This window comes from Channa argus, chromosome 18 (genome assembly GCF_033026475.1).
Source record: "Channa argus isolate prfri chromosome 18, Channa argus male v1.0, whole genome shotgun sequence".
Taxonomy (NCBI): domain Eukaryota; kingdom Metazoa; phylum Chordata; class Actinopteri; order Anabantiformes; family Channidae; genus Channa; species Channa argus.
In genome coordinates, this window is record NC_090214.1 from 17,540,168 (window position 1) to 17,551,513 (window position 11,346).

The 11,346-nt window shown below is 37.4% G+C and overlaps 1 protein-coding gene across 1 annotated transcript in view; it reads left to right on the forward strand.

Annotated features, from left to right (window-relative positions):
• The window catches only part of arrdc1b (arrestin domain containing 1b), a 29,630-nt gene extending 20,014 nt beyond the window's left edge, over positions 1-9,616 (forward strand). Inside the window, exons 3-8 of the mRNA XM_067483769.1 lie at positions 1,509-1,559; positions 3,701-3,855; positions 4,269-4,451; positions 5,163-5,339; positions 5,846-6,290; positions 6,799-9,616. Of these exons, the coding sequence (XP_067339870.1) occupies positions 1,509-1,559; positions 3,701-3,855; positions 4,269-4,451; positions 5,163-5,339; positions 5,846-6,290; positions 6,799-6,863 (1,076 nt within the window). The 3' untranslated portion in view covers positions 6,864-9,616. The remainder of the gene's footprint in view (positions 1-1,508; positions 1,560-3,700; positions 3,856-4,268; positions 4,452-5,162; positions 5,340-5,845; positions 6,291-6,798) is intronic.
• The last annotated feature ends 1,730 nt before the right edge of the window (positions 9,617-11,346 follow it).

An 11,346-nucleotide genomic window follows, 5' to 3' on the forward strand; every position in this document is an offset into this window, starting at 1 on the left:
ATAACATCGAAGAAGTATTTTTAGTGTGGAACAAGGTCTTGCACACATTTAAGATTTTTTAGGCTTTGAGGGAGCTGAGATATTTGTAAAATGAGAAGTTACTTTTTACAAAGTCTATTGGAACAGCTGGGATCAAGTTTGCTGCTAAAACACTCTGAAAGTAATAGCCCAAACTCAAAAGTTGTAAAATTGCTTTCAGGGTGGGGCATTGCAGCCAGCTGATATCCTATCTGAGCAATACAAACATAACAACCAGACAGTGCGTGAACAACTAAAGGACTTTAATTTCAAAGATTTAAATTGTCATGCATAGAAAAAGAAATGAACTGTTCCTTTTATTCCAAAACATACATTCATGTCACAGCGCTTCCTGTTGAGTTCACCAGAATGTCATGTTTTAAAAATACAGTGAGGACAACTTCACTTTAGACTCTGTTATCTCTATGGTACTTTCCAAAAATGTTGCAGTACTTTCCTTTCTCTTCTGTGCCAAATAGCTCTATTGTTCTTTAAGAAACCATTAGTAAAACACACACCCTGTAGTTAATTTTAAGTCAAATGAGAAATCCTCCTGGAACAACCCAATAGAGCTGAGCTACATTTTTATTAAATAACTTTTCAAAGTGAAGTTATGTATTTGTTTGAATTTAAATCCGGAAAATTTTCATCACTGTACATGCAATTTCGGTATACTGCAAACTTGACCCTAAACCTGATAACATCAGATCTAACACAAATTGTCAAGGAGTGGTTAAAAAGGTTAAAGTAAAATAATGGAAATTAATAATGGAAAATTAGTGTAAAAAAATTGTGAAGCCCTCTTTTCAAATTCATTAAAATTACTTTTAATTAATTTCTAATGAAGGAACATTTGTAGTAGCTACAGTAATTTTACATTAAATATTATGTTGGTGAAAACAGATCCTTTGATTTACTCTTTTTGCCATTTTAAAACAGCAGATACCAATTTTTGCACCTAGCTGTAATAGGAGTGAATGGGCATGTAAGCTTGTTGATTTACCATACGATTGGTTGACAATACGAAAATGTATTCAGAGTTATACTTTAAAAAATTTGACTTTATGATGCTGACGTGTGCAGTAACAGAGTAGAGGGCATCTCTCTGCCTTGGGTGCATCACCGCTGTGCTTGTAAATCATTGATGAACTTGCAGAGAAACATTCCAACTTTGCCAGCTACACGTGTTGGTGGTTAAACAAACAACAATTCTTCTGACACTGGCTGTTTGGTTTCGGTTGCTAGTTTCATTCACTACAAAAGAAAACTCAGCACAGCTGCTTCTAAACAACAAAGCCTGTTTGTCTCCGAAACTCCATCCCAGTGGGAAAGTAGTTAAACCCCAGGGGGACATCTGCTTTCACAAAGGCATCTATGAGGTGAATCTAATCAAACACTGAGACTGTGTATGCACCCAAAGCTGTCATTTGATTTAATCTTCTTTTCAGTCAGCATTTACTCCGTAACTCATTAGCCTTTCTCCTTCATAGGAACTCTGGCACCAGGCGAGCACAGTTTCCCATTCCAGTTTCTCATTCCAGGTGAGTGTCACATTATGCCTTCCTGAAAGAGGCACGTCAACTTTTCCAGTAATTGTCTCACGAAACTGTCTTATCACAAGTTCACGTCAGTAAAAGGAGCGCACAGGTGTGATAACCTCTGATAACCTGGGTCTTTTTCTAGTATGTGTAGTTATAAAAGCATTTAGCTCAACGCCCTTGACTCAGACACAAAAAGATAATGTGACTCTGGAAAAATGTGAGCGACCCTTACATAGTAAACAGATAAGATGGAGTAGCGTGTAAGTTGTGATGCCTCAGGGTAATATTGGGTTTTATTTCCCCGCACAAACACATTCTTTTTGTAGTGTACATTTCCGGAGATAGCACAAAGATTCTTGCCAACTGTGAAGACACACACTGTGCAGTGTCTGTCTGGTATCATGCATCCTCTCAGGCATGGGCTAACACACACGGGGGCTGAGTTTGGGTTATTTTTAGTTTCCTCTCCTGTTGTGCAGTCACTGTTTAAATGGTCTTCATGCACCCATGCTTCACCATCCCCTCCTTTCGGCCCTTTGACTTGAGAGCACCAACACAGGCCATGTTAACAATCATGTAGTGTTAAGTAGCTCATCAGAGAATCATTTATGTGTCCTACTGCCCCCTGCTGGTATGGAAACACACAGACAGGCGCCTTTATAGCAGAACAAGTCTAGACAACAAAGAATTTAAGACAGAAGTTGAGGTTGTAGGTTGAGATCAAATCAGTACAAAGCCACTAAGAGGTGAACAATAGATCATGTTATTAAAGGGTGACTTCATCAATTTTCAACTTGCTTTTAGTGTAGGGTGTAAATGTACATTAATGCTCTTAAACTTTTTCCTCTGACCTCCCTTTATCAAAATATTTGTATGCTTTTTGCTGAAAAACTCCTCTAGATGACATCACCCAGAGGATTTTTTCATCATTAGAAGTTCAAATAATGTCACCTAGAAGAGGTCTGGAAAAGCAGATTGACTATGATTACCATGTCCATAGTGTGAGCAACAAGTTGACATAATCTGGACTGAAGGTTCCTTCAAGCAATGTCATAGTCATAGTCATAGAGAGATAGTTTAACATAGGGAAGTCAAATGGCCTGTATTTATATGTACTACCCAAACTAAAAAGGAGTCAATTCAAAATGAGATGTCCTTTAAACATAGAGGGGCCTCATTCCGAAGGAATATGAGATATTAATCCAGGAAGAGAAGAGATTACATCCATATTTATCAGATCAAACTTTCTCCACATTAACTGCAATTCAACAAATGCTCATTAGTTTCCTGAGAAAGAAATGTTATGGTCTGCTGTATGCTAGAGTGTCGTCTGTGGGTTAGTTCAAAGCTCAGCCGACAAAACAACATCCTGCTTCTCCTGGTTAATTCTTATTGACAGCAGAATTTTCCCCGGAGCAGCTGCCAGCCACACTGTCATTAACATCAGTGGGAGAAAGGGGAAACATTAGAATAGAGCGGGTGAGAGAGAGTGACTTAGCCTTTATCATTAATGCATCATATCTGGATATTTTGTATTGTTTTTACATCTCGCAATATCAGATGATTCCCTTCTGTTTCTGTGTCTCGTTGTCCTTATGTCCATCTGGCTACTTTCTCCTCAGATACTTATTTTTTAATGTCAGTCTTTCCAAATGTCCCTTCCTGCAGCCATTTCCCTCCGTTTCATTCTCCTTATTGTCCCTATCTTGAGTCACAAAAAATGTCCTTCTCTTTAGAAGAAATGTGTAATGATCAGTCTGAAAGGCTTCTGACAGCTTCATTCTGAGTCTTGCATGAGAAAGGATACAGATCTCAGATCTGTTTTAATCATACTATGAAATCACATATTTGCATGATTAATCTCACTTATGTTCACATATTTGTATTGCCATTTTCTGTTGAGTCTTAAAATATCAATTAGTCAAATATGACCTTTTCTTTCTTTGTTTTTATTTTTCTCCTTTATGAAATAAATAAACTTTCTGTTTCATCATTGCCTTATGTGTTTACCAACAGTGTAACACTAGCCACAAATAAATTGAACGCTGCAATAAGTTCTTATTTCAAATTTGAAAGTTGAGATTTTACCTAAATGTTAAGTAATAGTTAAGCAATTGTCTTCTTTCTAATCTTTTCGTCAGAGGCTGTGCCGACTTCTTTTGAAGGACCCTTTGGAAAGATTATTTACCGAGTGAGGGCGGTCATTGATACTCCCCGCTTCACCAAGGACTACAAAATCCAGAAGCCCTTCTACATACTTAACATGCTTAACCTCAATAAGGTGTCTGGCATTGAAGTAAGTCCTTGTTGAACAAACCTGCCTACTTTCCTAATCACCTCACTCCTCATTTCATTCCTTTACTTTAATCTTGCTGTTTAGTTTTTGCTGAGTTAGAGTAGGTACAGGTTTTGAGCATACATATTCTAGTGGCAGGGAGAGAAGAGAAGAGAGGACTTTAATCCCTGTAATGTATCTCCTTATTTGATCAGGCTTTGTCTTGATCGAGGATTATTTGATTTCATGGCAGGGCAGGATCTAATTTGTTTTTTCCTTTAACTCTGTTCCCACCCTGCTTGTTAGAGTTTTCTCATACTCCGAATCTTAATAGGAATAGATAAATGGTGCATCACATTATTTACATATTTAAGCAAGACTTCTTAAATACTAACAACAAACATGCATTTACCCTGTAACTTTGTCTTTTGCAGCGTCCCAGTTACGCTGTGACCACTAAGAAGTTTAGCTACCTCCTGGTAAAAACGGGGACCCTGATGCTTAAAGCTCGCACTGACATGAGAGGTTACATCCCTGGTCAGATCATCAAGTTAGCCACAGAGATCCACAACAAGTCTGGAAAGGACACAGGTTGTGTGCTGGCCACTCTCATACAGGTAGATTAATATACTGAATATAATCCCTAATCATCGTGTTTTTACCATAGTATAAATAAAGGATGTATTTTGATGCATTTATTAATTTGAAGTTGATGAAAGAGTTACACCAAATGGAAGAAGGTCACACTTAAAATAATGGAAGGGTGTTTTTTGATTATTACAAATATTACAGTGCATCTGGATTTGCAAAAAGAGGGGGTCTGAGTGGGTTTAATATGCAAAAGCTATATCGGTCCAAATTTTAACACAAAAATTCCAATAAATCAAATGGACCTGCGCTGAGGAAAGTTGCATGAACTTTGTAAATGTTTTGTTCTTTTTTTTGTTCAGAAAGTCTTTATTTTTTCAGGGGTGGATAACATAACATAACATTGAAAAATCTTACATCTCTGACAGACAGAGATGGTCTTTTCCCTATCTCTATAAGCTGCTATTCTGACAGTGTGCAATACTCCCTGAAATTATCCATTTTGAGGGCTACTGAACTTTTAGATGAATCATACATTTCTGCTGGGACTCATTCACAGAACTCCTCCTTTCATGTGATGCAAAATTGTCCCCATACCTCAAGATAACAGTAATAGAAGTTTTCCTGATCTATTTCCAAAGAGCACTTTGTCTTGCAGTAAGGAAGTGGTGGGTGAAGTGGTAAGAAGTTATTCTCACATTTTTTCATTTCAGCTCTATGTTGTTTTTTTTCCCCCCCAGAAAGTGACCTATAAAACCAAACGGCCTCTTTTTGACCTGCGAACCATTGCAGAGGTGGAGGGAGCCGGAGTAAAAGCTGGAAAACACGCAGAGTGGAGGGAGCAGATCATTGTCCCTCCTCTTCCTCAGTCAGCGCTGAATGGCTGCAGCCTCATAGACATCGACTATTGCCTTCAGGTCAGATTGTGTGCGTGTGAGTGTGTGTATGTGTGTGTGTTATTATACTAGGTTGATGGCAGCTTTGTAGATTTGCATATCGTACAGTATACTACATTCATTGAAAACATTGTTATACACACTTGCCTGTGAAAACTTTCTCATAAATGGTTTTATTTCCCTCACATGTTCCTTTCTCAGTTTAATATTAAGTGAATCTTTACTTTCATGGTCAAAAGCTCAAAAAGTAATACATCTGTTTTTGACAGTTTTCACCTAATTATCATTCCACCTTGTTTCTGGTACCATTTCACAGTACTTGACAGTAGATAAGGTCCTCATCAATCAGAAGATTTTCTGGTAATTTGTAGTGTTTATCTGATTTATCCCTCTTTGAATTGATGTTGTACTCCCCATTTTTAATAAAATAATAAGTATTAAATAAAAAAGAACCCCAACTGTAATTGGTTAGAAATAAAATCTAATTATAACCCGTGTTTTCTTCATAAATCATGCTTGTGTTACAGGTGTCACTAAAATCTCCAGAAACAGTCATCATTCTGCCCATTTATATCGGAAACATTGCTCTGAACTTGTCTCTATCAAGATCCATGCCCTCCAGTCCCGACCACTGTGGCGTTGCACCCGGCGCTGCAGGGGTGGCACCTAGTGCCCCACCAGCAGAGGAAGAACCCGAGAATGGGATGTGTGCAGGGGGTATTGCCAGTGAGGAGATTCCCACCAAGAGTCACTCTCAGCAGGATCCCTCAGGGCAGCAAGTCTCCATGTCCCCCAGCGCCTTCAGCCATGCTCCTGGTGCAGCACTACCTCCTAGTCACACATCTGCTCCAATGTTCTCTGTGTCTACTGGGGCCACCATACCTTTCTTCACCGAAGGAAATGTGACTCCTATCCCAACTTCCTGTTCTCTCATTCTCCCTCCAGAGTACAGCAGCTGCGACTACCCTCCTGGTTTGTTTGCTATACACACTCTTACACACTGGCAAAGATGGGAGAGGACTGGTGTAATGGCCGACTAGATATTCCTATTACAGTTAATGCTTTGAATATCATTTTTGTGATCCCAACATGGTCAAAGAGACTTACAAGACATTCACTTTCTAAAGCTGACAAACCCTAAACTCCCAAGCTCATAGTTTTTGTCTCATGTCCTCACAATGGCAAGCAGCTAAAATTACAGTCCTGTTGAGATAAAATGTTAAGATTAGAGAACGTCACTGGTTACATGGTACACCAGTGTGCTACAAAGCACCAGAGCTTTACAAAATATATTTGTTGTTTATGAGTTTGGTAAATGTGTTTGTTGCATGAAATCCTGTAATACAATGAAAATTCTTTAGTAATCACACACACTTTGCTGCACTGACAAGTAAGAGTAAATCGGACTTTACTTACTTTACTTACATTAGAACTGAGGGAAGATTCTAACTGTCCGTATGTTTTTCCCCATGTGTTACAGAGCCCCCACCCACTTATGAAGAAAGCTGCAGTAGTGCTAACTCTAGTTTCAACAGTAGACAGTAGAGAAGAAGGAGGTGATGAAGCATTGTGGCCACGCTGACTCCGTCTAAACTTGCCTGTCAACAAAACAGGACGGAGACGCGCTGGGTGAAAAAGGATGGACCATCACACCCCCACCCCATCCTAAACATTGTTTCTTTGTCCTTTCATAAGTAAAAAGGGATCTATCTTATATTGAATATAAGAATTTTAACGTCACCTCATGTCCCACCAGGTCATGTAAGACAGAACAGGTGAACATCACTGTGCCTAACAGAAGTATTTTGGATCATCTTACAACATTTAAACTTGTTTTCTTCTTGGGGCTGGGTTTTGTCTTTTGTTGTCGCTTCTGTGATGCCTTGAAAATTATCTACTAAAGGCTCAGGTTCGACAAAACCAATCCGGCCTTTTTTACGGTCCACTGCTGTCTATGTGGTTCTCAGCTGCCCCCATCATCAGCAGGGAGGAGCTGTCTTCATGCTGGATATCAAGAGGTCCACAGGTATCTGTGCATTAATAAATTGAACCTGTGTGTGTTGATTTTACCTATGACTTCTTTTTTTCACATCCTGCACATAGGGTGTTTAAAAGAGTAATTGTATTTTAGGAAAAGCTGTCAGTTTTACATATTGAAAGACTAGGTTCATCCAATACATAATAATTTACTTAAACAGCACTATAAAACCAAATTTTCTGTTTATTTATTGTTTAATTGACAAGAATCAACCAATTGGAATATTTACATATATTTAAAATAGTTTGTTTCTGTACCAGATCATATATGTACTGCAGCTCTGTGTTGGTTAATATAACTTTTTTTAGCTGCTGGACAGAGGACTACACGGGTTAATTCCTAACTTCACTCCTATAATTTCTAGTCCTCTTGTGGCCATCGTTAGTACAAGCTTTAAGTAGGATCTTTGCACAGTCAGTTATATAGACTGAAATGCTTAAGTGAACCCTGGCATCCTTAGTACCATTTACATCTTAATTTCTTGCAACTGTTTATTAAGCAGAAGTGACAAGCTAAGGTGTTGGATCGTTTCAGTTTCAGTAAGGACAAGACTATTTTTTGCTTTACTAATTTTCTTAAGTGTCGCATTAGTGAAATGAGAATCTTCAATAATGTCAATGCTGACCATTATAAATGTACATGTGCACAACACAGCACTTTTTGACAGTTTGACTGTATGACAATTTAAATACAATGTGTGCATCCAGTATGTGTGTGTGTGTGTGTGTGTAGGTGTGTGTGTGTGTGTGTGTGTGTGTGTGTGTGTGTGTGTGTGTGTGTGTCTTTGGGTTAAAAAGTAAATTTTACTTAAAACTAATTTGGACAAGGGTTTACCTGAGATTTGTTTTCGCTCAACTTTTAAATTGAATTTTTATTCAGTTCATCACAGATTATCCGTGTTTGTCTGGTAGAGACTTTTTTCTGTGCACAAGTGCTGGGTGATGATTTAATATTGTTCATTTTTAGCATAGTATTATATTATTACAGATTAATTTATCATCAGCATTAGTTGAAGGTTTTGTTAACTCAACAAATTATTGCTTATTGCTTTGAACAGTTTCTTTTTCATTTTGATTTTGCATACATTTGTCATATTGTGTACTGATGACAGAAAATATATTTTTTTCATTATGATGACTTCAATTACATCAGCAAAGCATAACCCAGCTGTATTGTTTGGGATGTTGTGTAAACCGTTTATTATTTGCAAATCATTTTAAACTTTATTGAACATATTAAAAAAGTCACTTATAACATGTAAAAAGTAAACATTCTCATTCTGAATTTCAAGCTATTAATGTTGAGTAGGTCTTGCTTATTTCTGCAACACCATGACTCAGTAGTTAGAGTCCAGGTGGTAAACTGACCTGGCAGCAGTCTAGACCTGTGATTCACTCTTACTCTATATTTCTTATCTCTATATTTGTTTTACACAGCGTCCCAACCTTTTTTGGAAATAGAGTTTGTAAAGGATCAGCAGATATTAATTGTCTGTGGAAAACTAATGTCACTGAAACATACGCAGAATTCCAACACTAAATGTTTGTGTGACTGTTAATGTGTTTGTCTTATTTTATCGCATGTAGTCAAATTAAAGTCAAATTAAAATAGTTTGTGAATTCAGAAAAAAATCCCAGTCTCGCCACACATTGGCTCTAAAATTCCCAGAAAGTCCAAATGTTACAGTCACCCAAACAACACTTCTCTGGATTTGCATAATTGTGAATGCTCGCCTTAAACATTCTGAAGCCCTGCCTCCCTTTGAAAACTTTTATTTTTTTTTTATGTCAGGCAGGACATCAGGATTTGCTCCTGCAGCTCCTTCTGGCTTGCCTAATGCGGACTGTGCTAAGTGCACTTGATGTTACGTACAAATGTAGCTTTTAAAAACAGCATGTACGACCTGTTGGACATCATTTTTATTCTTGTTTTAGAAAATATGTGCAATTCCTCTCATCTCCAAAAATGCTCCAGAAGCAGTTCCCTGCTGCCTTTTTCATTCTTGATTCTGTTGAATTCTTTTCTACCAAAAAGTACTATAGCTTTATGAAGCACCTCTTGTTTTGTTTTTCCTTCACTCTGTCTCCCTCACATATTGATGAGTGGTGTCTAGTTTTGTATTTTTCTACTTGTAAACTGTTTACAGGTGCAGTATGCAGATATGTATAGGAGCGCCTCAGTTGGTAAATGTAATATTTGAACATACTGTACAGTACAAAATCAAAGTTGTACTGTATTAAAATAAAATTATATGACGTGGTTTTGTTTATATCAGCAAAGTCCTGCTTTCAAATGACTAAGCTAAGCTTTATATCACATTTCTACAACGCAATTTAAAGTTCTTTGCATAGAAGCACAAATTTGTAATGTGTTCTAACTCAGTTGGCACTACTTTTTAACTTTGTTGGCACTATAATCCATAGCCCAGTTCCAACAGTTATTACACACACACACACACACACACACACACACACACACACACACACACACACACACACACACTGTTTAGTAATTATAACGATACCATATGTTACTTAAAGTCACAGAAAGAAATATCAAATTAAAGTAAAACAACCAAAAATAGTTCAACAAAAAACTGCATTATAAGGGATGGTTTATTAATTTCACCTTCTGCTTAGAGTCATCTTATGCACACCACAAACAATGCCATCCCTGGTTATATAACAAGGTAATATCAGTGTTTACTAATTTTACCTGTGGAGCTTATCTTGATGTCTTTTTTTATTGCTGGAGTGCTGGTGTCTTTGTTCAAGTCATGGTTACAAGGATATGGGTTGGTTTCTTTTGTCTAAGCATTAATTTTCAGTTTTGAAATCTCCAAATACTAATAGAGGGAAAGCCTCTGACTAATATGATGCAGGGAGAGGGAAAAATGAAACAGGTTTTCATTTGAAAGTTTTCAAATGCATTTAATATTAGAAACAGTGTGACCGTCACACAAATTCCACTCCGTCAGACCAAATCCTGTGACAGGGTGATCCAGTGATGGGGTGGATCTGTTATGCCTAAACAGAAAATGTGCCAAAATGTAAACAAACAGACAAAAAAATCCAAACTGACTAGCATTTGAATATGTTCTCAACAACATTCTCTTGTTCTCTTAAATGATCTAATAGTAATAGCACTTGAAGGAACAGTACAGTAATTTGGTCCAGAGAGACATAGTGTGATGGAGCTGGAATTTGACTATAGTTTAACAGAAATTTGTTTAAAAAATAGAAATTGTAATTCTATAATTCAAATTTATTTTACCTAATTCAAGAAAGTACACTTTATTAGTTTCTTCAACCTCTGAAAACAATATTGATGGTTATAAATTGCCTTGTTTTTTCCATTAAATGTTGACGCAATCTGTATATTTCTACATGGAATGACACACTTTATGTTCAGATGTACATAAATGGAAACAACTTCTTTACCTGTGCTAGATTATAAAAATGTTGCCATATATTAATTGGTACAAACTGGGGATACAGACATATATCCAGACATGAAATTCAACTGTCACTTAATCATAGTTATTATTAGCATGAGCAACAGGGAGTTTAGTGTGCTAACCATTGAGTCGTTACAGTGTCGTTACATTTTGAACAGTTTAATCACTGAAGTGTCATTTGTGCTGCCAAAGTGGCGGTTCGACTGATGAATTCAGGGATTCCGTGAAATCATTTGCTCTATTTTTGACATATTTTTATGTAAGCACTGCTCGACCATGTAAATCAGATCAGAATCAGTAATCAGTACATTGACCGTAATTGCTAGAATGTGAATCTTGCAATTAGTCACGTGTTACCCCTCTTTTATGAGAAGGACTAAATGCTGCTACAATGAAAGGTTTTGAACGGAGCATGGATATGGGCGGGGCTGGATTGTGGAAGACCTGTGACATACGTGGTGTGGGCGGGGATAATTGTCTAACCCCGCCTTTCCGCGACCCGTGGCGGTTAGTACATGTAAACACAAGTTCGA